This window comes from Choloepus didactylus, chromosome 5 (genome assembly GCF_015220235.1).
Source record: "Choloepus didactylus isolate mChoDid1 chromosome 5, mChoDid1.pri, whole genome shotgun sequence".
NCBI lineage: Eukaryota > Metazoa > Chordata > Mammalia > Pilosa > Megalonychidae > Choloepus > Choloepus didactylus.
The window spans coordinates 47,755,707-47,780,488 of NC_051311.1; the positions used below are offsets into that span (position 1 = coordinate 47,755,707).

Here is a 24,782-nt window from a genome sequence, read left to right on the forward strand (position 1 = left end):
ATTCTAGTGCTGGCTTTGGAAAATCTATGGTGTGTGTGTTGAGGTGGGGTGGGGGTGAGGGATTGGGCAAATTGTTGGAAAGGTAGGGAAGGTGGTAAGGGGTGTGTGTGTAGAAAAATTGTTTTACAGCTATGTTTGCGTATCAAGCACACTGTTACTTAGATTATATGTTTGCTTAAATTTGGTTTACGGGGGGTGGCTGATTTAGATCATAGGATGGACAGTAAAGCCACACTGCCTTTGGGCACTGCCACTGAGTCATTCGTTCTACAGATATGTTTAACGAGTGTCTACTATATGCTAGGATATTACCAGGCATAGGAGATATAGAACATACAATAGACAATTGATTGGGGTGGAGAAGTTGGCTTCTAAGTGGAAAGAGCATTACGGACACAGGTGTAGGAAGAGTGTGTGCTCTGGGGTGGTGAGGCCTAAATGCTGGTTATAAGGAGTGAGTGGGGAGAGGTGGGGAGGAGTGGGAAAAGTAGTTGCACAAAGACTGTAAAGAATCTCGTGTTCCTTATCTTTGGCCATTGCAGGACCTATTGGCCTTTTGTAAACTGGGAATTGCTGTGATTGCATTTGCTATTTAGAAGGATTATCTTGGTGGCATAGTGATTAGGGGTAGGTAAAAACTAAAACCAGTTAGGGGAATATTTGGCTAATTTCAGGCAAGAGAATGAGGGCATCCATGAGTGAGGGTTAACAAGGATAAGGAGGGAGACACTGATGGAGAGAGAACTTTGAATACGGATTCACCAGACTTGGTGTCCCCGTGTGATGGAAGGGGAGGAGCTGGGGGTAACGTTAGGGGAAATGTGTGAGTTTTGTGCTCTTCCCCCCTCTCTGGATCTTCCCACCCCCAGCTCTTGGAGTAGATTTCTTACCACAGCCAGTGCTTCAGTCTGTGAGCTCTGGTCTGTGTCTTTTTGTATGTCACATGGTTGGCTGTCTATGGATAAATACAGTTATTTCATTCATTCCCATAGAAAGACCAAATGGCTCTGGACTGAGAGAAAAAGTTGAAAAAAAGGGAACCCATGAGTCTTAGTTGGGGTAAGTTCTGATTTAAAAAAAAAAAAAAGTTTTTAGTTCATGGTAGAAATGAGACTAAAGGGATGATTTTGGGGAAGTCACAGAAGACAACTTTACCTAAAACAAGAGAAAAACAGATAAGAAATAGAAAGGGAATATAATCAATTTAGGGACCAGAAAAAAAAAAAAGCATCCCTGAATCTGTAATTGGGTGAATACAAGGAAGGTCAAAGGGTGGAAAGGGCACATCCACATCCACATCCATGAAATTCAATGAATTACCCTTCTAAATTGGATTCTCTAGCTTCTCTGCATTTGTTATTGTTGGGCATAGTGTGTATCTACATAGGTGCTGAAAGTCAAAATAAAGTAGCACCTAAGGTCTGTAGACAGCTGGTTTGAGAATAGTGGAGACCACTTCTTACCAAACTTTAATGTATTCTGGTTGAAAGTGGGTATTCCTGAGCCTATCACTGACTTACTACAACAGACGTTTCTTATGCAGAGACCACACTCAACTAACACCTGGATTGAGCAGTACTTTTCGAACTCTAATATACACAGAATCAGCTGGTGATTTTGTTACATTGCAGATTCTGATTCACTAGTTCCAAAGGTGGGCCTGAGGGTCTACATTTCATATAAGCTCTCATGTGAAGCTAATGAATAGGTTCAGGGATCTACTATGGATGGTAAGGTTGTAGAGATTAGAATGTGAAGAAAAATATGAGAGAGAGAGAAAGTAGAGGAAAAAAGAACTCAGGAAGAAGGGAAGCCTGGAGCCAGGCTTTTTCTTCTGCATCACTGTCGCTTTTTGATTGAGCCTTGAAAAGACTGTCTTGCAGAGGACGTATCAGGATCAAAGGGCTCTGCTGAGAAGATCTAGCAAGCAGAGCATCATGAACAGGAGAGAATGTACTAGCCTCCTCCTACCTCCTATTCACTTCCCCATGCACCAAATGGTGAAACAAGGGCAATCTCAGGACCATCTCAGGACACCTAAAGCAGGGCTACTGCAGAGGTAAATATGTCAGGACATGAATGTATTTAAGTAAAACCTCTTCCTTCTGTATCCTGATATACACAGATAATACATTCACAGGCACATTCTGCCCTCAGCACCCAGGTGGATAGGAAACCAGTCTCTGATATTCTCCCATGCAAGCTGAATGGACAAAAATTAACTGGTCAGGAGAAAAGAGGTTGAGCAACCATTTGCTCTCCAATGATTCCAGTTCCCTGCATCGGGGATCTTGGGGTTCGTTGCTCTTCAGATGCACATATGTAGATGATGGATCAAAACCATCACCCCTCACTTCAGTCCTGGGCATGCCCACAGTTGACAGCTTTCTTATCCCATTCCCTTGTAGGATCTGGGAGTCTCCTCTCCTTCTAGCTGCCAAAGAGAACAATGTCCAGGCTCTGACCAAGCTGCTCAAGTATGAGGCCTGTAAGGTGCACCAGAGAGGTGAGGAGCAGACTCCTGAGCACTAATCTCTTCCTGGGTCAGCCCCATCCATGTGGCTTCCCAGGAAAGCCTAGAACCTTGCGTTCTGTGGCCCTTGAATCTGTATTGTCCCCATCCCTCTGCCCCAGAGAAGTCATTTGACTCTTCTTTCTGTAAATGCCAGGAGCCATGGGGGAGACAGCGCTGCACATAGCTGCCCTCTATGACAACCTGGAGGCTGCCATGGTGCTGATGGAGGCAGCCCCGGAGCTGGTCTTTGAGCCCATGACATCTGAGCTGTACGAGGGTAAGGGGCCAAGGGGCCCAGAATGGAGGGAAGGATGGGCCTGTTGGATATTAGAGTAATGAAAATTTCAAGTCATTCCACGAGGTGGTTAATTTGGAGAAACCAAAGAGGCATTTAAGCCTCCCTACTCTGTACTCCCCTCTCCATCCCCTTCTTCCTCATCAAGCATAACTGCACATCATTAGAGCACCTGAACCCCTAAAATACTGAGGAAAGACAGAAAGGGAAGAGTTAGGCAGAAGCTGGATGCTATGTGAACCCTACCACACCCAAGGGCTTTCTGAACTTCTTCCCAGAGCCCTGAGGTAGAGGACCATGAGTAGATATGGTGGGGAGCCCCTGTATGATCCTGGGGACAGACCCTATGATTGACAGCTCTCTCTGGGCCAGGTCAGACTGCACTACACATAGCTGTTGTGAATCAAAACGTGAACTTGGTGCGAGCCCTGCTTGCCCACGGAGCCAGCGTCTCTGCAAGAGCTACAGGACTGGCCTTCCGCCACAGCCCCAGAAACCTCATCTACTTTGGTGAGAGCCACGGCCAGGGTGGGCAGAAAGGCTGCCCTGGGAGAAGGGGAGGTGGAGAAGAAGACAAGATTGAAGGGAGGCTGGGGCAGGGACTGAGGGAGGGTGCAATGAGGAAAGCCCTGCCCTCAGCTTCATCTGGCTGGGATCCTGGGAGGGGTCAGCCTCTCTAGCACTTAAGGCTAGAGGCCAATTTCTCCCCAAAACTCTGTACCAGCCATCCCTCTGCTTCTGCTCAACAAGTGTCCCCTCAACCCAGAGCTGAGATGTGGGGGAAGGAGGAGGCAGTCACATGGGGGAGACTGCCCATTCATCCTGCTCTCTCATGCCATGGGTCCTTCTCTACCCCAGGGGAGCATCCTTTGTCCTTTGCTGCCTGTGTGGGCAGTGAGGAGATCGTGAGGCTGCTCATTGAACATGGAGCTGACATCCGAGCCCAGGACTCCCTAGGTAATTGCTGGGGGAAGAAGAGGGAAGTGTGAAGGAAGGAGCTGGGACATCCCCCTTACCGACCACAGGGTTGGAATGGGAAATATGTGGGACTTTGGAACAGTGACCCCATGACATCCCGTGTCCTCCCCCAGGAAACACAGTGTTGCACATCCTCATCCTGCAGCCCAACAAGACCTTTGCCTGTCAGATGTACAACCTGCTGCTGTCCTATGATGGACGTGGGGACCACCTGAAGTCCCTGGACCTTGTGCCCAATCACCAGGGTCTCACTCCCTTCAAGCTGGCTGGAGTGGAGGGCAACACCGTGGTGAGGGACACTTTCCGATCCCAAGGTGTCTTTCTAATGACCATTATCTTACACAGCTGGCTATAGGAGAAAATAGATTTGAATGCACTTCCCTCACTATTAAGTCCTATTACCAGCCCTAATAGAATTTCTTTCTAGCTCCTATCTCTCCTGTTCTCTAACTATCCCTTTCTTGCTAACTTTCTCTCCCCTGAGGTGTTGTGGGTTTATGGAGTCTAGATTCTACTTGGGGTTGTCTCTAATGCCCAGGTCCACCTGCTCTTTCAGCCAGCAGAGTACCAGCCCTCCAGCCTCTGAGCTCCCCTTCCCAAGCTCTAGAGGGAGCCATAAGGTGAAAGAGAGAACTAGGTTAGTGTGGAGACGGGTTTTTCTGCCCACTAAAGGCTGTGTTCAGTAAGCGAAGAATGAAGAGCAACTTAGCAACTGCCCTCTCTGGTGGTAGAGGTGGTCCTCCTAGACATGCTTCCCACCCACACTCTTTGAGTGTCGCCTTTGCTTACCTGTCCTGATTCATCTCCACCCTCCCTAGATGTTCCAACACCTGATGCAGAAGCGGAAGCACATACAGTGGACATACGGGCCTCTGACCTCTACGCTCTATGACCTCACGGAGATTGACTCCTCAGGGGATGAGCAATCCTTGCTGGAACTTATTGTTACCACCAAGAAGCGAGAGGTACTGGGTATTCCTGGCTGAAAGCAGCTGGTGAGGGATGTCTGAGTGTCTGAGCTGCTTGCTCTATTCTTTTACTGCTGCAGGCTCGCCAGATCCTGGACCAGACGCCAGTGAAGGAGCTGGTGAGCCTCAAGTGGAGGAGATATGGGCGTCCATACTTCTGTATGCTGGGTGCCATATACGTGCTATACATCATGTGCTTCACCATGTGCTGTGTCTATCGCCCTCTCAAGACAAGGACCAGTAATCGCACGAGCCCCCGAGACAACACCATCTACCAGCAGAAGCTACTTCAGGTGAAATCCTAGGGGCAGCAGAGCATTGGGGCAGGATTCAGCTCTCTGTCCTTTCTCAAACTTGTATCACCTTTAAACCCACATTCCTCCCATCACCCAGTCTCAAATATATGGATACAAACTTGAAATGCACACTCAGAAACACATCTACCCTCTTATTCTAAGAACAAAGACTGAGAAGACCCAAACCTAGTAGGTTAAAAATAATTTGACTGTGCTGGTGACCTCTGTGCAAAGGACACTGACTTCCAGGACCAGACAGGGCATGTGCATGTCAGCCCTGAGTGCTCTGAATGTCCTCTCTCCTCTCAGGAGGCCTACGTGACCCCCAGGGATGACATCCGACTGGTAGGAGAAATGGTGACTGTCATCGGGGCTGTGATAATTCTTCTCGTGGAGGTGAGGTGTGGACAGGATCTAGGGTAAGGTTGTCTGCCCCAGGGATCCAGCCTGAGCTCCAATATACAAGTATTTTGTATCTCCCTGGACTTTCTCCAGATTTCAGACATCTTCAGGTTTGGAGTCACTCGTTTCTTTGGACAGACCATCCTTGGGGGGCCATTCCATGTCCTTATGTGAGTACCCTTCCTCTTACCTTCATCCTTACCCTCACTAGTACTCGTTTTACCCCTGGATATTTGACCTCTAAAGAACCTTAACCCCCAGAGGTCCCTTTCCAGGGATGTGTGTATGTGTATATGTACCTGCTTATGCAGGCTGAATCTGAGTGCGTGAGTACTGTCTCAGTTACACACACTTGTGGTTGGGTCCCCAGAATAATCCCAGCTCTCCTCCCACTCCCCCTTCTTGCTCCACCACAGCATCACCTATGCTTGCATGGTACTGGTGACCATGGTAATGCGTCTCACCAACGCCAGTGGGGAGGTGGTGCCCATGTCCTTTGCCCTGGTGCTGGGCTGGTGCAACGTCATGTACTTCGCTCGAGGATTCCAGATGCTGGGCCCCTTCACCATCATGATCCAGAAGGTCTGTGCCTCCCCCACCCCAAGTTTCCTAAGTCCTCAGCCGCAGGACCTTTCACTGCCAGAGAAAGGTCCGAGAGCAGGAGTCAGCTAACACTTTTCGTAAAGGAAATATTTTAGGCTTTGAGGACAACACATGGGCTCTGTTTCTTCCTCTTCTCTTCCTACTCCACAACCTTTTAAGATTTAGTCTGCAGACTATGGTTTGACAACTCTTTCCTAGAAGATGGAGCTGTTAGACCTGTTGGGGTTAGACATACTAAAGGCTAGAAGGGGCAATTGTTCAGAGAAAGGTGTGGAGATGTTCCTCCTCCTTCTTCCTTTCTCTAGATGATTTTTGGAGACCTGATGCGATTCTGCTGGCTGATGGCTGTGGTCATCCTGGGCTTTGCCTCAGGTAAACAATCTCTCCAGGATGGGGGCCATGGGGGTGAAAGGTTGGAGGAAACTAGAAAGCACAAAATGCTTCTGGATAAACTAAGGGAAGGGTTAGAGAGAAGTCAGAGATAAGAGCAGGCAATACAATATCTGAGATGGGATGTTAGAACCCAAAGGTAAGGGAAAATTGGGAGAAGTAGCTCAGCTTCAGGAGGGTAAAACTTCCGGAAAATAAATTAAGACCTCAGAGTATGGAGCATCAGAGGGCTGGGAGGGTGATACTGGAGGGAATTGGACTGAAATGGGCAGCGAAGGGCAGGTTGTACGCTAGTCATGTGTATGGTTGCCCTGATAATTCTCACCCCCTTGGGTGGAGCAGCCTTCTATATCATCTTCCAGACAGAGGACTCCAGCGAGCTGGGCCATTTCTACAATTACCCCATGGCTCTGTTCAGCACCTTCGAGCTGTTCCTCACCATCATCGACGGCCCTGCCAACTATGCTGTGGATCTGCCCTTCATGTACAGCATCACCTATGCAGCCTTCGCCATCATCGCCGCGCTGCTCATGCTCAACCTCCTTATCGCCATGATGGGTGACACGCACTGGCGTGTGGCCCACGAGCGGGATGAGCTGTGGAGGGCCCAGGTGAGCCCCCTGGTGGCGGAAGGGTGTGCAAATCGCTGCTTCCTGCCAAGCAACTGGCCTAGCTCAGAAAGAAGCAGGATATTTTGACCCCACAAATGTTTGGATGGTTATTACACAGTACACAAAATAATGCAAAGTATATAGAAGAATTGGGTTAGCAACACGATCAAGCTGAAAAGAATTCCTTATAGTTTTCTCAACAGTTAGCTAAGAAAAAACTTAAAATCTCAGTTTTTTCTAGAATAATCAACAAGAAATAAACTAATGCTGGCTAAAACCACTTTCAGTAAATTTTGTTACCAAATAAAAACTGGAGTATCACGTCTTCTTGACAATTTTTAAGTCTACAAAATGTGACCCAGAAAAACTGGACTCGTTAAAAGTAACGGTCACAAAAACTTCCTATAGTAGATGTGTTCAGTAAGATCATGATGATGGGGACAAAAACCATTAAATGACTCAAATCTTCATGATAAAATATACTTAGAAAATGAATTATCTCAACAAAAATAATTTCAGCAAGATGAAAATGGAAATTCTAAAAATTGGAAGGCATTTAAATGGCGATACGTAGAAAATTGAATTAAAAATGAAATTGGCTAAATGGTGTTTGCTAAGGAAATTATTTTCTCCATGAAATTTACTGCTTCAGTAGATTTCTAAGTGGAATGTTTATTTATAAATTGTCAATATGTCTGTAGGGTCAAAATACCCTGAAGCCCTCAGGACTCTTTCTATTTGCCTGCTCCTCTTCCTGCTCTCCTTGGAAACAAGGTTTCTCACACTCCTGCAGAACGAGCTTGGCATTTCCATGGACGTCAAGTCACTGGGGAAAAACTGAGGGGATCAAGCCACATCACCTTTCTCCCATAGAAGAGGGTCACCAAAGTTGCCACCCTCCATCCCCCTGCGCATCAAATTTTCCCAAATTGGCGGTGTCGTTTATCACTTCTGAGGAACCATGAGCTCCCAAGTTTCCTTGCTCTTGCTAAGCTGTTTTTCTTCTGTCTAGCGCTGTATGCTCTCCCCCTAACCTTCTCAGTCCACGTCTTAATTCTCAGCCTGTACTCAGCTTCATTCTCACTTTGCTTTCTGTCCCCACATGCAGGTCGTGGCCACCACCGTGATGCTGGAGCGGAAGCTGCCTCGCTGCCTGTGGCCCCGCTCCGGGATCTGTGGGCGCGAGTACGGGCTGGGGGACCGCTGGTATCTGCGGTGAGTGATAGCTTGGGGTTGGGGGTCCTTTGAGCCACCATGTCCACACGTTGTCCCTCTGCTCAGATATCCTCCTGTTCCTAAGGGCCCTGGAGAGGCCGGCACACTCCCTAGGCCCCGTGCCCAATGACTGAAGCTGCTCCCAAGGGGAAGGGCCCCAGCAGATGCTTGAGCCCTTTAATGCATCTGCAGAGCTTGATGGACCAGAGCATGCAGCTTCCTGAGGCCTGGCTGCTGGCGGGCAGGCATTCGCCTCCATCAGCACCAGCTGCAGACAGTAACGGTGGGGGTAGGGGAGAGGGGACAAGCACTGCTCTTGGATCAGCTCTTCAATTCCTGGCTGTCTCTCAAGTCCTCCTGTCCCCCAACAGGGTGGAAGACAGGCAGGACCTCAACTGGCAGCGAATCCAGCGCTATACAAAGGCCTTCCACAGTCTGGGCCCTGATGACTTGGACAAAAACTCAGCGGAAAAACCGGAGTTGGACCGCCCCCACCTGTTCCTTCCTGTACCCTCGGTCTCTCGAAGTACCTCCCGTAGCAGCACCAACTGGGAGAGACTTCGGCAAGGGACCCTTAGAAGAGATCTGAGGGGTGTGATCAACCGGGGGCTGGAGCATGGGGAGGGCTGGGAGTATCAGATCTGAGTGAATGCTCTTGCTTCAGTTCCCAGAAGTTGCTCACATTTTCCTGGGGTCATTAACAAAACAAAACAAAACAAAACAAAACTAGAGCTCTAATCTCCCAGGTACAAGGGGGGCATGGGGAATAGCATGAGCTCCAAGGAAAGCACATTGGAAGTAACTGTGCTCTGGGTCTCTATTACTCCTTCGGCTCTGGGGCAAATGGAAACCAGCGAGGTGGTCCAAGCTTTGCCCCAAGCATGGGGGTGGGTTACGTATGAGGACACTGGCCTCCTGCCCGTTCTTCACCCCCTTGCAAAATTACCACTGCACTGTCAGAGCAAAGCACTTTAAGGATAGGCTTGCCTTCTCAGGCATCCAGTCTCTACCCCAGTGTCATAAATGGGAAGGGAAAGAGCTCTTCCCATGGTGCTTCAGACAGTTGTGGGGGAAGGCACTGGGCTTGTGGAAAGGTGTGCAAGGGAGGGAAACAGCTACAACTTTGGGGTAGGGGTGTGTGAAGCCAGGTTAAGTTTTGCCATTTTCCACCTTCCAATAAAGTCATTTTCTGCTCCCTGCTCTGCCCCCTTGTGCATCCCTGCTTCGCAGTGTCGCCTGCCCAGCCCTAATCCCCAGCTCCTCCTCCTAGGCCTCCCTAGCCCTTCCTTGCAGACTGTCTTACCACACCTCCAGCTTGCAAAATCCCTTCTTTCCCTTTAATATGGGGGAGGACAGTGGAGGGGCTGAGGACCAGGGAGTGACATATCCAGAGGGTTGTGTTGAGTGTGGCAGGCACCTCTGATGGCGGCCAAGATGGAGACTGGCTCATGTCTCCCATGTCGTTTTGGACCCGTGTCCAGGGCTATGTCAGGGGCCTCATCAGTTCGCAGCTTCCTGCCCTCGGCCTCAGACCTCCACTGAGCCCAGCGGTCTCAGATGCTGTTGAAGGAGCTGGATATTGTGCAGCAGTTTCTTCTGGTGGCCAGCCAGGGTGATGCCCAGAGCAGGCAGGTCTCTGGTGAGGAAGGAGTGTGATGAAATCTGGGCCAGCTTCTCCAAGATCCCAGACACGATCCCTCACCTAGGGATGAGAGCACCCACTCCCGCCCAGACCCTCCCTGCTTACTCTAGACTAAGCTGAGCCACATCACTGAAGGTGCAGACACCAAACTTGGAGAAGTTGTCCTGGTAGCACTCTAGTCCAATGGCCGAAAGCCAGACCTGGGGTGAGTCCAGGGAAGGAAAGTCCAGAGCCACAGGATTCAGAAGGGCCTGGGAAGGTCTAATGGGGAAGGAGCAAGCAGGTCAAGGTCTCTTCTTCATGTTAGGCCCCTCTCGTCAATTTTCTTTTTGGTTTGCAACCACCCTCCCTGCTTTCCCACACTCCAGCCCCAGGTCCAGACCTGTCCCTGGTGCCTGTGCCAGCCTGTAGAGAGTCTGGCTTGCGGATCATCTTGTCAAATGCAGCCACCAGCTGGTCAAAGTGAGGCCGCTGGGCACGATCTTTCTGCCAGGTGTCCAGCATAAGCAGGTGTAGTCCAGGAGGACAGCCTGGAGGTGGGGGCAGCCGAAACTCCTGCTCTATTGCATTTAGCACCTGGTGATAAAGAGAACATGGTGATGGGAAGCTATTGCTAGTGGGAAGGAGTGCAATGCTAGGTAAAGAGGTGGGCAGGAGCCGGGTGAAGCACGAGGCTAGAGTGGGAAGGAAAGGGATACAAAAATATGCAGTATGAGAGCCATGAAATCTTACGATGTAAATAAAGAATGGAGGTTGTAGAATGTGCAAGTCTGAAGAAGCCAGTGGGTTGGCAGGGATCGGAGGTGGGGAATCTGCCATGTCCAGGTTAAGAGCTCACCTCCTGGTCACTCATGTCCCAGTAGGGCCGTTCTCCATAGCTCATCACTTCCCACATCACTATCCCAAAGCTCCAGACATCACTGGATGTTGTATGTTTTCCATGTGCAATGACCTCTGGGGCTGCCCAGCGAAGCATACAACTTGGGCCCTGAATGGTGGAGTGAAAAGCCACAACAGTAATATAATAGCAATAGTCACATTATTGCACAACTATAATGCACTAGGCTGTGTTAAGGATTTTACATCAAGTATCTCATTTAATCCTCATAACAACCCTGGAGGGTAGATAATATTCTCTCCATTTTACAGATGGAGACAATGAAGCATAGAGAAATATGAACTTGTCCAAGGTTGCACAGCTTGATAGTGGAGTATTCAGGATTTATACCCAGCTGATCTGACTCTTGAGTCTGTATGTATAACTTCTATATTATGGGATGCGCAGGAGGTGCTTCAGGATTGTGGTAGGTCCCCTGCCCTCCCCAGTCCCCTTTCTTCCCCAAAGACCTTGGTCTCTGAAATCTCTCAATCCCCCTTACCCAGGCTTCTGTCTCCCAAGCACACAGGTGAGCCTCCATCCCTTCAGAAACCATGGCGCCAAAGAAATCCCACCCAAGGCACCCATCCCAGATTCCAACCCATCCTCCAGTGCTTGCTGAATGATGCTGAGTCCCCCCGAGGCCATGCTCTCACCTGGGGACTGTGGCCAAACCGGGCCACTTTGCACACCAGGTGGCTATTCACCAGCACGCTGTGAGCAGAGAGAGCGCGATGTACGAAGGCAAAGCTGGACAGGTGCTGCATGGCGGCAGCCACTCCCCGCTGCATAGCCACCAGTTGCAGGCTGCTGAATTGGCCTTCCCGCTGCTGAAGGGCAGGGGGCAGAGGTCAGCAACACACTGCACAGCTGACCTCAGCATGAGAGGGCATGGCAGGAGGATGCTGGGAATCAGAAAATGGGCCGGGAATGGACAGAGAACAGGAGGTGGGGTGGGGGGAGCAAAGGTACAGGTCTCTGTCTCCTAGGAGGGCTGAGAACCCCCAACTTTCCTGGACCCAAGAACTCTCCTCCTTCCCCCAAGCCAGACTGACCCTGAGGAAGCTGTCCAGTGGACCCAGCTCCATGAGCTCTGTCAGCACCATGAGGGGCCGGCTCTTGGTGACCACGCCCTCCAGCCGCAGGATGTTGGGGTGCTGGAACTGGCCCAGCAGCATGGCCCGACCCAGGAAGGTCATCTGCAGGCTCTCAGCACCTCCAGCCCACAAGGCCTGGATGGCCACAGCCTGCTCCCGCCGTCCACGGGGCTGCAGCCGGCCCCGGCGCACTTCTCCAAAGGAGCCTGGGAGAAGAGGTGTGGGTTGGGGAGTTGGCTCACAGTGTCCTGCCATGTTTGGAAGGGGCCCTGGTCCCTCCCATTCCCTGCCCTCTGCCTCTGCAGTACCTGCCCCAATGACCTCCTCGATCTTGATATAGGCAGGATCTACCTCCCGGGCAAACTCTCGGATGGCCTGGTAGGGGTCCTCATAGGTGGAGGGGTCAATGTAATACTTCACCCCAAGTCCTGTGGAAATGTGGGGTCATTATGAGGGCGAGATGCAAGACTGGGCTGCTGCACAACCTGTGCATGCCCCCTTACTTCCAGAAGATGGTGCTAGGAAGCTTGGAGGACCCCAGCTCTTGCCTAGTATGCGTTCAGTCCCGAGCCCCCAGCTCTATTTGTGCTCCCCCCACTCCCAGCCCCGCCCCCTCCCTCACCCCACCACCTGGGCTGCTGTACTGCTGCAGTTGCTCCGTGTAGCCTGTTTCACGCCGTTTCCTGAGGGACAAACCAGAGTTCTGGAAGACACATTTCTTCCCTCTGGCTGCCCCCTCGCAGGCTATCTGTGGGGCTAGGGGAGGGTGGGGTCCCTTCTTCCCATCTCTGCATGGAGCCTGGTGGGAGGAGCTGGGGTGCTGGGAAACGGGCTTTAGTGGGGGACGTCTTCAGGGGCCTTTGGGGCTGCCAGGACTCGGGGTGATGCTGTGGGGTGAGTGGTGCTGGGGCAGAGCCGGGTGGGAGTGGCCAGGGAGGGGCCTCACCTCTGGAAGACAACAGCCAGCACCATGATGGCTGCCAGCAGGAGGAAAGCCAAGGCCCCCAGCACGGAGCCAACCACTAGGGAGAGTCTCTCTGGAAGCTGAGTAGACAGCTCACCTGAGGAAACAGCCACCCAGGGTGACAGATGTGCACGCCCCCACACACCCCCATAGATCCTAAGGTTAGCTGCTCAGCCACAAACACCCTCCCCACATTCTCCTCTCCCCAGGAGCCTCTGGTAGGGGGATGCTGACCCAAGGTTCAAGGCTTGGCTTCTCCTCACCACCCCCTGCGTGCCTCCTCCTCCCCATCCAGGCCTCCCCTCACCTTGAGGCAGTGTCTGGAAATAGACCTTGCCCCCGTAGGGGCCGTGACCGGCAGCACTCCGTGCCCGCACCTGGAAGCCATAGATGTGGCCGGGGCTCAGCTGTGTCACGGTGGCGGTGTTGGTCTCGCTGGTCAGGGTGAAGGAGTGGGATTCATCTTCTGCCTGGGGGTAACAGCCGCTCACTCCCTGCTCAGCCCCAGCCTGGCCCCTCTCGCCCCTGCTCTTACAAACCAAGGACCATCGGCAGCACTCGGTCAAGGCCTGCCACGGCCCATGCCCCTTCCTCATAGCCCCACACTGTGGGGCTCCTCAGCATCATGTGGGGGACAGTGAGCTCCTCTGCCCTGCCCTGCCTCGGTGTCCTCACTTCTCCTGCCCACCTGGTCATAGTAGCGGAGCTGATAGTCTAGGATGTTCCCGCTGGTCTGGTCAGGCTGTGGCCAGGACACCGTGATGCTGTTGGATGCCCTGCTCACCTGGTGTACCACAGGAACTGCAGAGGGGACTGAAGTGGGGGGATCGATAGAGGGGGTCCAAGAGCTGGAGACAGGAGCACCCCTAGGGGAGCTCAGGCTGTGGATTAGTGGGCAAGGGGGCAGGAGCAGGAGGAGGAAGGGTGGTCCAAGGAGTTGAGGCAAGGCATTCATGCCGGGCGCAAGGGCTCACCTTCGTGGCTGGTGCTGACGTTGATGGCTGCAGCCCGGGGAGGGTCAGGGCTGAGCTCGGACACCCCATTGACAGCCTGCACCTCCAAGATGTAGGGTACATGTGCCCGGAGCCCCCCAACTAACACTCGGCTCTCAGTCAGGCCCCTCTGGCGGGGGTCAAAGTGCACCTCATCCCTGCAGCGGCGACATGTGGCCCCGCCGGGCTCCTGGTGGCCTCCGCACTCCTTGCACACGACATTGAAGAGCAGGTCCCCTCGCCCCCCCAGCTCCTGGGGTAGGCGCCAGTGCAACATGAGCGCTGAGCCTTGCACCTCAAACCAAAGCTCTCGGGGAGCCGAGGGAGGGCCTGGGAGACCAAAGGGTAAATCAGAGGAAGGGCCAAGAAGGTAGGAGATGTGGGGTGGCAGGGGTAGGGGAGTGTGTGTGTGTGGGGGTGATTGAAGAAGGGGAGGGGAGGTGGTCCAGAGAGGAACAATCAGAAAGCAGAGGAGGCATGTGGGGGGAGAGAGGCAGGAGGGGGCACAGTGAGAATGGGGACAGCAAAAGAGGGAGGTGCAGGGCAGCCAGGGGAGGAAACCAAGGAAACAGGGGAAAGAGAAGTCACTCTAAATGCAAACCATTGCCCTCAGGCGCCCCCTCTTCCTGGTCCCACTCCCAGTCTCATCTCCATCCCTGGGGTGGGACTCACCGGTGCAGGGGGCCTCTGGTGGGTCCGAACTGGCCCGGTAGTAGCCTGAGAGGCAGGGGCAGACAGGGGCTGCAGGGCCGGGGGCGTGGCTGCGGGCAGGGCACGGTGAGCAGGGGGCGTTTCCTGCCAGGGCCTTATAGAATCCCACCGCGCAGGCTGAGGCAGAGAAGATAGTGGAGGTGTCACCCTGACTCCTTCCAGCCCCTGGCAGGCTTTCAATTTCCCGGGCCTGTTCCTTCTTCCTCAGGACATCTAACCCCCACCCACCTCTTCCCTCTTTCCCTCCCTCAGGCAGAGATTACTTCTGCCATTTAGCTGGAATGAGATTGCATCTCCATTGAGGGAAAAAGCAAAGTGGGGTGGTGGATAGAGGCAGGCCAAGGACCCGACGTAGGTGTCTCGTGCTTGATTGCCTAACTTCCTTCTGCAGTGCCGCCTGCAGCTCTCCCCCTCTAGCCTGCTGCCTCCACTCAGCAACAGGCTCATTCTCTGTAGCCAGTACCCACTGCCTCCTTTCTGCCCACATCCTGTTTCTCCGGCCGTGGGATGAACCCTCCCCAGCTAGGCTGCAGGAATGGGGACAATGACCAATGTCAGGACCCCATCCCAAGACAACCCAGGAGTTTAACTCCTTTTGCCCTCTATCACTTCCCTGGCCCACAGCCCTAGGATCCTCAGCAAATGCTGGGGAAGGCTCCAGAAGGCTCCAGAAATATCAGAGAAGTGGCAGGGAGCAAGTTTGTGTACTTTAGGAAATAAAATTGGGGAAAACAATAAACAATACAAAACAGTAAAACGATTTTTTCCTAAGATAGCTCATTGCTGACCCTTTGGGGACAAAATGGAGTTGGGGGTGCTAGGAGAGGAGCCCCAAGGTTTGGGGAGGCAGGAAGATCTTGGGCAAGTGCAAGGGGAGTGGGGTCTCACCTTGGCAAGCCTTGTCTCCACGTGCAGGCTGGTGCCCAGGTTGGCAGCGGCAGCCACCCACGGCTACCATCCACTTGCCCTCCCCGTTGCAGTGGAGCCTTGGGGGGCTGCTCCCTGCCTGGCCTCCCACTCCATCCTCCTCTGGCTCTGCATAAGCCACACAGGTGCCTACAGCTGCCACCAGGGAGGCCCCTCCAGCCCCACTGGCCTGCGTCTCAGGAAAGGAGGCAAAGGCCCGGAGCGCGGTGGGGCAGGTGTAGGAAAAGAGCTTGACTGCCACGAGGGCCAGGCAGGCCCCCGTGTCCTGGAAGGCCACGTAGAAGCCCCGCTGGGTGAGGGGGCCGAAGTTGCGCTCTTTGACATTCAGCTGCAGCCCCGCCCGCTGCCCTGCCCCACGCGGGCCCACAGCCCACGAGGAGGAGGGCGAGGAGGCGGGGAAGCTCTCATCTGCTGCAATCGTGTCCACCTTGGTCCAGCGTTTGAGATGCCAGGCCGAAGTGCTGTCGGGGCTGTCGGGCTCCTCGGCCTGGCGGTAGTAAAGGGTGAAGGTCTCCCGGCAGGTGCCCCCGCCCACTCCCAGGCTGGAGCAGGCCCGCACAGAGAAGTGGAGTCGGATGTGTGCCCTCTGGGCTCCTCGTCGCTCCACAAAGTGTGTCTGCAGCCAGTTGTCCTGCCCAGTGCCTGGAGGGGCCCCTGCTACGTGACATGCCTCAAAGGTCCGAGTCAGGCGTCGCTGATCATCCAGAACACTCACCTCATCCCACTGCAGGGAGAGCCAAGAGATAGCATTGGCTGCTCAGGGCTTGGGGGTGAGGGTGGGGGCACATCGCTTCCAGTGCTACTTAAAATCAAATGGCATGCAAAGCAGGGTGAGGATGTCCTGAAGTCCTGTTCCAGGGTTTTCTGGGATGGGGTGGGGTGAGGGGGATAGGAGGGTGGGGAGGCCTGGAGGGGTTTCCTTCCAGAATCCCACACTCTGGGGAACAGGGTGGGAAAGAACAATGGATTCAGAATTGAAGGAGTGGCACTCACCCCACCTGGTGGGTAGGTGAGCCAGCCAATCTCAGATGTCTCTCCTGTGGTGTCCAGCAATACTTCTGCCCAGAGATAAGAAGGGACACACAGTGCCCAAGCCTCCAGCCACCACCCTTGCTAACCGCACCCCCCAGCCATTCACCTTGGCAGGTGGGGCAGGGGGCGGAGAATTTCCCTCCTTGGTGCATTTAGTTTGCCAGCAGGAAGCAGGGACACAGCTGTCTGTCAGGACACTTCCCCTGAACAAGGTGCTATAGGCCCTGATTGCCCCTCTCCATTCTTTTCCCTCTTTTGATGTCTTCACTCTTTTCTACTCTTTCTGAATCTTTCCCATTTGCCACTGGCCCAAGGTCTTTACTGGCAGGTGGGGTGGTGAGAGCTCCCTGTCTCCCCTCCCTCTTACCTTCCAGAGCCAGAGCTGAGGACACCAGGACCAGCACCCACAGGCTGAACACCATGCCCGCCACTCGGTTCCCTGACCCAGCAGCCCCCTCAGTGGCCATGGGGCATCTTCAGGGCTCCCAACATTGCCCCAGCCACCACCCTGCTCCCAGGCAGGGCTGCTGTTGTCACACAACTGGGGGTCTGCAGCCAAGCTTGCTTCCTAGGGAGACACAAAAGGCCAAGCTGGCAGGTGGGAGGAACCTGTATTTTTTCATACACAGCCCAGGCTCCAACCACCTCACTCTGGATCTCCTGAAGTAGTTCTCGGACAGCTCCAGCACCTCCCATCGGATAACAACCAGCAGGGAGCTGGCTGTCTTTCCTGCGTCTGGGCAAATCTGGCCATCTTGTTAGGCCTCTCAATCCCTACTCCCTGTAGGGATCCCCTGTCTCTGCTTTCTGTTTCTCATGGTCCTCCCTCTGAGGCGTGGAGCATAGGGTAGTTCTGGGTTAACCTTACCCGTTTCTTCAGGAAGGAGTTATTCCAGTTCTTTCTCTTCATTTAATTCTCCTCCCTCCTCCTAAGGCCATCTTGCACTGAAACTCAGAAAATTCTTCTCATTAAAAGCAGGCGGGTAAGAACCAGCTCCTTCCTTATGGACACAGGAACCCCTCTGCCCCCCAGCACTGCCCCCTCCCTCTGTCAGACCTGGTTGCTCTAGACTTTACAGAGAGGCAGTGAAGCGGGAGGGACTGTAGAAGGATGGCTGTGGGGCATAATGGGAGGGAGGGTGCAAGACCAGATACAAAAATAACATAGGAATAAAGAGTCTGTGCTGATAAATGAGACAGAGTAGAGAGGGGATAGAGCTATATAGGTCTGGCATGCATTTCATGAACAAAGGTCCTTCCCTCTCCCCCAGGGGACGTTTTACCTAGGGATTACAGAAAAATAATTGTACGGCTTAAACATATGAAAAGTTCCTTCTAGTTTCCTTCCAACTAAAGAAAGGCATGTTAAAAAAATAGTGGCATGACGTTTTTTCCCTATGAGATTGATAATACATCATGTTAGAGAAGGTACAGGGAAATAGGCTTTCTCACTGTGTTTGTGAGTGAAAATTGGTATATATACCTTCTCTTGGGAGGACAATTTGGCAATCTGTACCTAGCAGTTTCACTTCAAAGAATCTGTCCTTCAGGTACTTTATACCTGTATCAGTTTGCAAAGATGCTTGAATAAGGATATTCATTGCAGAATTGTCTGTAAGGGAAAAGACTGTAAACTAACTGTCCATTAATAGGCAGATAGTTAAAATATTGTGGTGCATCCTTAAAAAAGGAATGTGGGACTACTGTTTATGTACTGATATAAGAACAATTTCCAAGTGAAAGTAGTACAGTGCAAAATAGTATGTAGTAAGCTTCTATTTGCTAACTTTAAAAAGGTATTCATATACACACGTTTATATGTACACACATATACCTACACACACATACACATATGTATATACTTCTGTTTAATAGAAACTTTCTGGAAGGATATGCAAAAAACTGGGAAGAAAGGTAGAGGAAGAGGACTGAGGGGTTAGTGCAAGGGAGACTTACTTTCACTGTATTCCCTCTAATGTTTGCATTTTTTAAAATCTTGCCTATATATTAATTTCTCAGTTAAATCCTTAACCAAAATTTTCTTTAAAAATGTAGATAATTATTTAATGAAATGAATCAAAATAGCATTCATGTTCTTAAAATGATTTCTCAGGACTACGTAGTAAGCTACCCTTTTATATAACACCTTCCTGAGCCTTTACAAGGCACACCGACGCAGCTCACAGGCATATGAATTGGAGGCATGGCTGCTTCCAGGGACACGATAAACACAAATAGATTCAGTACCTCCTTTGTGTGTTGATCTAGAGATTGGTAATGACCACTCTCTCCTCCTGATTGAGTCTCAAAAGTTTGTGAGTTGCGTGAACAATAGCAGACGAATCCATTTATTTCTGTTGAGAAGAAAAACAAAAGGCATGTTGCCCTGATGGTTCAAAAGACACAGGACAGAAAGAGGAAAAAAAAAACCCAAATTGGAAGGGAAAGTGGAATCTGTTTCCTTCTGGATACATGTGGCCTTGTGGTCGTCAGTGCTATTGAAAACTACACATTCCACAATCAAATTGAATTCAAAGATTAAACTGTAACTCTCATAAACATGATAATCATAATTTGATTCCCACTAATCTAATTTTGTTGTGGTAATGCTGGCTATACCATAAGATGAAGCCTCCAGTGTTATTTCCATGCAGTTATCATGGAAGGAACACCATTTCTACATATGTATGGGTTTACGTATAACGGGCAGATGCCAACTACTCATTACATTTACCTTTCATGCTTCCATTCCCCTATTTGTGAAACAGAGAATCAGCACATGGAGGCATGGAAGAAGCATTTCTATATTGTAAATTATTCCTAAGAAACAGAGATTATTTGCAAATACTATCCCCAATGATAGTAGAAGTATTCTCAGATTAAATAAATGCTTCATGAAGTAAGAAGTGTTCATAGCCCTTCACATGTATAACCCTGTCACCCTCCCCAGAGACTGTTTAATAAATATCCTGAAGTAATTCATGTTGTGGGCTAACTCCCAAACTTTCTTAACTTGGAGACATTATTGACACCAGGAGAAAGCAGACCAGATTCTGTCCAGGGAGATATATATATAGTCTTCAGAAACTCTGTTATCAAGAATTGAAAATACCAGCAGAAACTTTCTATACAATGAAGGCTATGATACCTTTTGTCCAGATGATGATCTTTAAAATAGCCTCTTTCAGTCAGATTATGGATGGATGGTAGAATCTGTAAGAAGCAGAAATTATAAGCACCGTGTCTTCCTATACTCATAACCAGACAAATTATCATGGAAAAGGAACAGTAAACATTTTCATAACAGCTCAATGACTTAGCTTTGAGAGCAACAAAATAAGAGACAAAAAGTGCAGAGGATATATACAGTATGGGACATTCTAGAAGATGAGGAATGGCAACATACTTGCTATGATGGCCCACAATGCAAGCACAGTCACTTGGGCTGCAATAGGGCACACATGCATAGTCTTAACGTGCATCTCAGGGGCAACAGAAAGCTGGCCTCTCTCCAAGAGATCCAGAAAGGAGCAAGAGCAATTGTGAAACATGTTAAAGCCTCTCAGCTTCTTTCTTCAAGATGAAATCAGAGAGCAAAGAATAAAATGGTGACATTGAATGTGGCTTGACACGAGTCATTTTTTGAAATTTCACTAAGAACAAAGACATTTATTAAAAACAAATGGTTCAGGATCTTAAAGTACCCAGAAGTGTACTTCTGAAGTCTGATGAGGACCTTTTTAAAATTCAGATCCAGAAGACCAAAGGTTATAAACAAAGTTTCTTCAGAAAAAAAATGTTGCTGAGTCAAACGAGACAATTAGGTCTGTTCTTGCTCATCAAACAAACTAGATAAATTCAAGTCTAACAAATTTATATGTATATTTATGTATGTGTGTGTATGTATATATAGGTATATATATACATGTGTGTGCATGTGTCTATAGAATCTCAGAGTATCTCTATTGCAAGAATAAAAATATGGAAAGGAAGACACTTTATTAAGATATGGAAAGAATTGCTGACAACTAATTCATACCACTGCAGATTCTTCTGAAGCAAGTTTCAAAGGCAGAAATTTAAGTGACAAGAGCATGGCTACTCCACATGCCTGGAATACTAAACAAGCAGCACTTAGAGCTTGATTTTCAAAGGTGCCTTCCATGCTTGTAGTCATAGAGCACCTTTCTGCATTTGGTCCAGGTAAGCAGCCTGGAACAGCCAGTGCATTCCTTCTGCCACCCAGGAAGAGGCCTCTGCAGAGCTGGACCGCTCACTCCTCTTCTTCCCAGCCCACTTGAAATTCCTCCACTTCTCCAGCTCGTGAAAGGAAGTGGTCAGTGTTTAGAAACCCTCTGATGCAGCAAAGGGCAGAAAGCACATATTGATCAGGAAAACATTCAAATTCCAGATGTGTATATGGTTTTAAAAACATTAAAGCACAAGAAACAGCAGAAATGTGGATGGAAAATGGTAGCTCAGAAGACAAGACTGATTACACAAAGTTTTCTGTGACAAAAATGGCATTCTGTGACTTCATTTTTTTTCTCAGTCCCTTTCCCAAATATGTCATTTTATTTTATTTTTATTATTGTTTTGTTCTTTTGGATATATCATTTTATATTTTTTTGATACAGTGGGGACACTAGATCCACAAGCCTGATACCTTCTTTGGTTTATGAGAAATAGGATTGTTAATTAGGCATCAAGTTTTCTTTGTTGGTTTGTTTTTTCAGAAACTGAAAAAAAATAAAGATTTTAGAATCCTTAAATTTCATAGCTTGTAAATTCTATTATCTCTAAAAATGAAAGGTTTAAAAGTAAATTTAATTAGTCAATCTGTAAGAATATTTAATTGTGCTCAAATTAAAATGTTAAATATAATACTTTTATGGACAAATCAAGCTCACTTAATATAATTTATGCACCTCAATCAACAAAATAATTTTAACAAAAATTAAATAACATAAGACAAATTAGGTTGGAGGCAGGAATGACAGGAGATATACTGGGCCATTAAAGTTGGCTACTGAAGGAGGTAGAAAGGGAGAATGGTAGGTGGGGGGATTATTAACTTTGTCTTACACATATTTGAATTGTTTCTCTGGTTACGAAGAGCATACTTTATTTTTATAACTATAACAAAATCTTAAAATTAAAATCTAAATAAAAAAAGGAAAATATATTTAAAAACCTAAACAAGTACGGCATATATTTACATTTCATCCTCCCTCCCCTTACCCTCCTGGGTTTCAGAATATCTAGAAATTTTAATCTAAAAAAAGGAAAGCAGAGATGGAGAGACAGCAAGAGCTGGGAATGAATGAGGGAAATAAGGTTGACAATGAAAGCAAAATAACTCTTATCCCTGAATTTTCTTCACTCTTCTTTCCCAAGACGTTCATATTGGCCCCATGAAAACATTATGCTTCTCTCACAGGATGGCAATCAACAGATTGGGACTTCAAAGGGAAAGAAGGAAGGACAGGGTGCAGTACACCTGGAACCCATAATCAGGGGCATCTGCGAGTGTGAGGCCTGGTTTAGTGGGCCTCTGGGCAAAGGACACCACCGAGTGCAGCAGGGAATGGGAAGGTCCAAGCGGTAAAGAGGCCGATGGCTCTACGTGTGGTGTGGCTGCCAGGCTGGTCCTTACACCTGTTAGCCCCAGGGTCAGTGTGGGGGCTGGTGCGGGGGGCGGGGGGGGGGGGCGGTCAGCACCACAGGCCCTGTCCTCTGTCCTGCTCTGCAACTGTTAAAACACCCCGGAAATTCCAGTAGAATCTTTGCTTAGCTTAGTGCTGTACCCTTTAATCTCCACCTTGGACATCCTCTCAGTAGTGCCCTCTTCGTGCTCTGGACTCCTGCTTTGAAAAGGATGCCACAGGCTTTATGGTGGCATCCAGGGCAGATAGTGAGGAGGTGGCTGTCCTCCGGCCCTGCATTCCCATGGAGGCCCTTTTACCCTTGCTGCCCTGGATGGAGAAGACAATTTGTGGATTACCCAGCAGAGGACAGTCCTGCCCCAAAGAACGTAGACTTTGAAAAATGTGCCTCCCACTCTCAGCTTGTGGAGGTGGAGGAGGCTTTTAAGATGCAGGCAGTGTCTGTCTGGGTCTAGCCAGACAGCCACTTAGAATGAGCCACCCTGGCTTGCACTGACCGAGGACATTCGTAGCTCTGGAGAAGAGCATAAGGGAGGGTGTGTGTGGGGGGGAAGCAAATGTGCCTGAGAGATGAGTAAGTGAAAGGTTGTGGAAGAAAGCGCCTTTGAGAGTGAAAGCCTGAGGATGTGTCTGCATGACAGGGTGTGTAAGGGAATGGGCATGAGGTGAGGTGGGTGGGAGCATGGATTCTGTGTGCCAGGAGGTGTGTTTGTGTTTGCCTGAGGGCACACAGGCCAGTGCTGGTTCAGAGGTGGTCCTCAGGCTGGTGGCCAGGGAACTTTTATTCTCACTCTCATCCCCTCCTCTACCCCCAATCTGCATACTGGGGGTGAACGCCAGGGGCTGCATCTGGAGAGATACTGGGCTGGCAGAGGGCGCTAAGCAGGGAAGTAAAGAAAGGGAGACTTGAGGCTCTCCAAACCCTGTCAGCCCCCTTCCACCTCTTCTCCATTTTCCACTCAGTGTGGGATAGGCTGAGATGAGGGCACAGGGTTAGGTCATGAGATGGTGGTGAGCTGGGAGAGCAGCTGCCCAAAGGAATGTTTCTGCCCTTCCATGCTCAGCCCATCACTGCCTGTTGCTCCCAAGCATTCTGGGCTCCCAAGCGCAACTGTCATTGCCAGCCATCTTCTTGTACCCCGAATGAACCAACAGACTCCAAAGGAGTCCTCCTTCCCAAGCTACTAATCTTCCTGAGAGAAAAAAAGGCCCATTGCTCTGAAAGAGACAAGTGGTCCCACAGAGCAGCACTGGGCAACAAGTCTCAATCCCCCAAAGCCCCTTGATTTGGACAGTTTCCCTGGACTGCAAACAGTCCCACAGCTTCTTTCCTAATGATCTTTCAACTCAGAACCAGCATCTCTCCTCCTAGAGTCTGAATCAAGTTTCCCCTGGTGGGTGGAGGGCTTGGATTAACTGATTGGGAACAGGCCCAGCCGCTTCTCTCCATGGGCACTGCCAGGGACATTACAACATCAGCTATGCTGGGCCCATGCCAGCTCCCCCAGGGATGGGAGGAGAGAAGATGCCAGACTGCCAGGAATGGTGGGTGGGGGCGGGGGCAGGCAGGGCCAAACACCCTGATGTATGTAGAGAGAGGTGGGTGGAGCTCGGGCAGCAGCACCCAGTAGACTTTAGTAGGAATTTGGGGGTTATGGCTGGGAGCATCAACAGAGCCTTCCCTCCACCTACAGGGCTTAAATGTGGTGACTGGGGTGGGCTGGGGAGGAGAGAGGCAGGATATGCTGTGGGGAGATTGGGGCAGCTGTAGGATCACTCCCCTGCTCCTCGCTCCCATCTCCAAGGGATTGGAGAGACGACACTTAAGTCAGAGAGATGGGCAATCCTCTACAGGGTAGTGACAACCAGGCCTCTGCGAAGACCCCAACCCAGGACTACCAAGCCAGTCAGAGGAGAGTCCCTGGGAACGGAATGCAGAGATCTTAGCAGCAAGGATGATGGGGTTGTCAATGTCAGCTGGTCAGAATAAAGGAGTAGAGAATCGGGTTGACCAGTTCGCATCCCCCACCAACCGCGCTCTCGCCTGGGGGTGGGGAGGACACTCAGTACTCCCCCAGGACTCTCTCTAGGATCTACAGAGGCCCTGTCTGGGGGACTCCCCTACTTTTGCAAACCTTAAGACCCTGCGTCTCCAGGCACACTGCCTCCCCCAACACCGCCCGCGATCCCAAGGCTCACCTTCCCACCGGCCGCAGGCTCCGCAGCTCTGCGCCCCCGTGGCCCCGCGGTACGGCCGCGGCCCCCAGGGCTGGCCCAGCGCCGCCCGCGTCTCCGCTCCGGTCCAAAGACCCGGCTCCCCCCGCGGCCGGGGTCGGCTTTGCGCTGCTCCACGCCGCACCGCGGTTCTCTCTGATTCTGGGACCAACGGGTGCCGGCGGGAGGGCTGCTCTGGAGGCGGGACGCCGGGGGATCCTTCGCGGCCCGCGTCACGATCCTCGTCGCCAAGCTCGGTTGCGGGTCCCGCCGCCCGCTGCTCCGGAGCCGCGGGTAGAGCGAGAGCAGTCCGGCCCGCCCCCTCCGCGTCCCCTCCCAGCCCGGCCCGCCCCTCTCCGGCCCCTGAGGCTCCCTGCCTTTACCCCC

General features: G+C 50.8%; 2 protein-coding genes across 6 annotated transcripts in view; one reads left to right on the plus strand and one right to left on the minus strand.

Annotated features, from left to right (window-relative positions):
* The window catches only part of LOC119533986 (transient receptor potential cation channel subfamily V member 6), a 22,927-nt gene extending 13,766 nt beyond the window's left edge, over positions 1–9,161 (plus strand). The window contains exons 2-16 of one of the 3 annotated variants that reach the window (XM_037835981.1): positions 993–1,059; positions 2,409–2,506; positions 2,670–2,792; positions 3,183–3,320; positions 3,669–3,767; positions 3,902–4,077; positions 4,607–4,753; positions 4,837–5,049; positions 5,362–5,448; positions 5,548–5,624; positions 5,871–6,036; positions 6,363–6,429; positions 6,790–7,058; positions 8,167–8,273; positions 8,645–9,161. In XM_037835981.1, coding sequence (XP_037691909.1) covers positions 2,675–2,792; positions 3,183–3,320; positions 3,669–3,767; positions 3,902–4,077; positions 4,607–4,753; positions 4,837–5,049; positions 5,362–5,448; positions 5,548–5,624; positions 5,871–6,036; positions 6,363–6,429; positions 6,790–7,058; positions 8,167–8,273; positions 8,645–8,918 — 1,938 coding nt within the window. In that variant the 5' untranslated portion in view covers positions 993–1,059; positions 2,409–2,506; positions 2,670–2,674 and the 3' untranslated portion in view covers positions 8,919–9,161. Of the gene's footprint in view, positions 1–992; positions 1,060–2,408; positions 2,507–2,669; positions 2,793–3,182; positions 3,321–3,668; positions 3,768–3,901; positions 4,078–4,606; positions 4,754–4,836; positions 5,050–5,361; positions 5,449–5,547; positions 5,625–5,870; positions 6,037–6,362; positions 6,430–6,789; positions 7,059–8,166; positions 8,274–8,644 lie in introns of those variants that run through there. The other 2 variants (XM_037835980.1, XM_037835982.1) reach the window with 2 other exon arrangements.
* EPHB6 (EPH receptor B6) lies at positions 7,711–24,721 on the minus strand. Of its 3 annotated transcripts, XM_037835978.1 has the most exons (21): positions 24,381–24,721; positions 20,700–20,870; positions 19,664–19,728; positions 18,763–18,869; positions 17,384–17,460; positions 16,883–17,083; positions 16,477–16,541; positions 15,445–16,207; positions 14,518–14,673; positions 13,828–14,175; positions 13,542–13,666; positions 13,161–13,323; positions 12,836–12,950; positions 12,520–12,572; positions 12,198–12,317; positions 11,848–12,095; positions 11,443–11,622; positions 10,754–10,903; positions 10,298–10,491; positions 10,021–10,176; positions 7,711–9,909 (listed from the first exon to the last, which is right to left on the minus strand). In XM_037835978.1, exons 6-21 carry the CDS (start codon positions 16,980–16,982, stop codon positions 9,801–9,803), a joined length of 3,045 nt encoding a protein of 1,014 aa, XP_037691906.1. In that variant the 5' UTR covers positions 16,983–17,083; positions 17,384–17,460; positions 18,763–18,869; positions 19,664–19,728; positions 20,700–20,870; positions 24,381–24,721; the 3' UTR covers positions 7,711–9,800. The 3 variants fall into 3 exon arrangements, with proteins under 3 accessions (XP_037691906.1, XP_037691905.1, XP_037691907.1); XM_037835977.1 differs by lacking the exon at positions 20,700–20,870; XM_037835979.1 differs by lacking the exon at positions 20,700–20,870 and having other exon boundaries at positions 11,449–11,622; positions 24,381–24,719.
* Between the last annotated feature and the right edge of the window lie 61 nt (positions 24,722–24,782).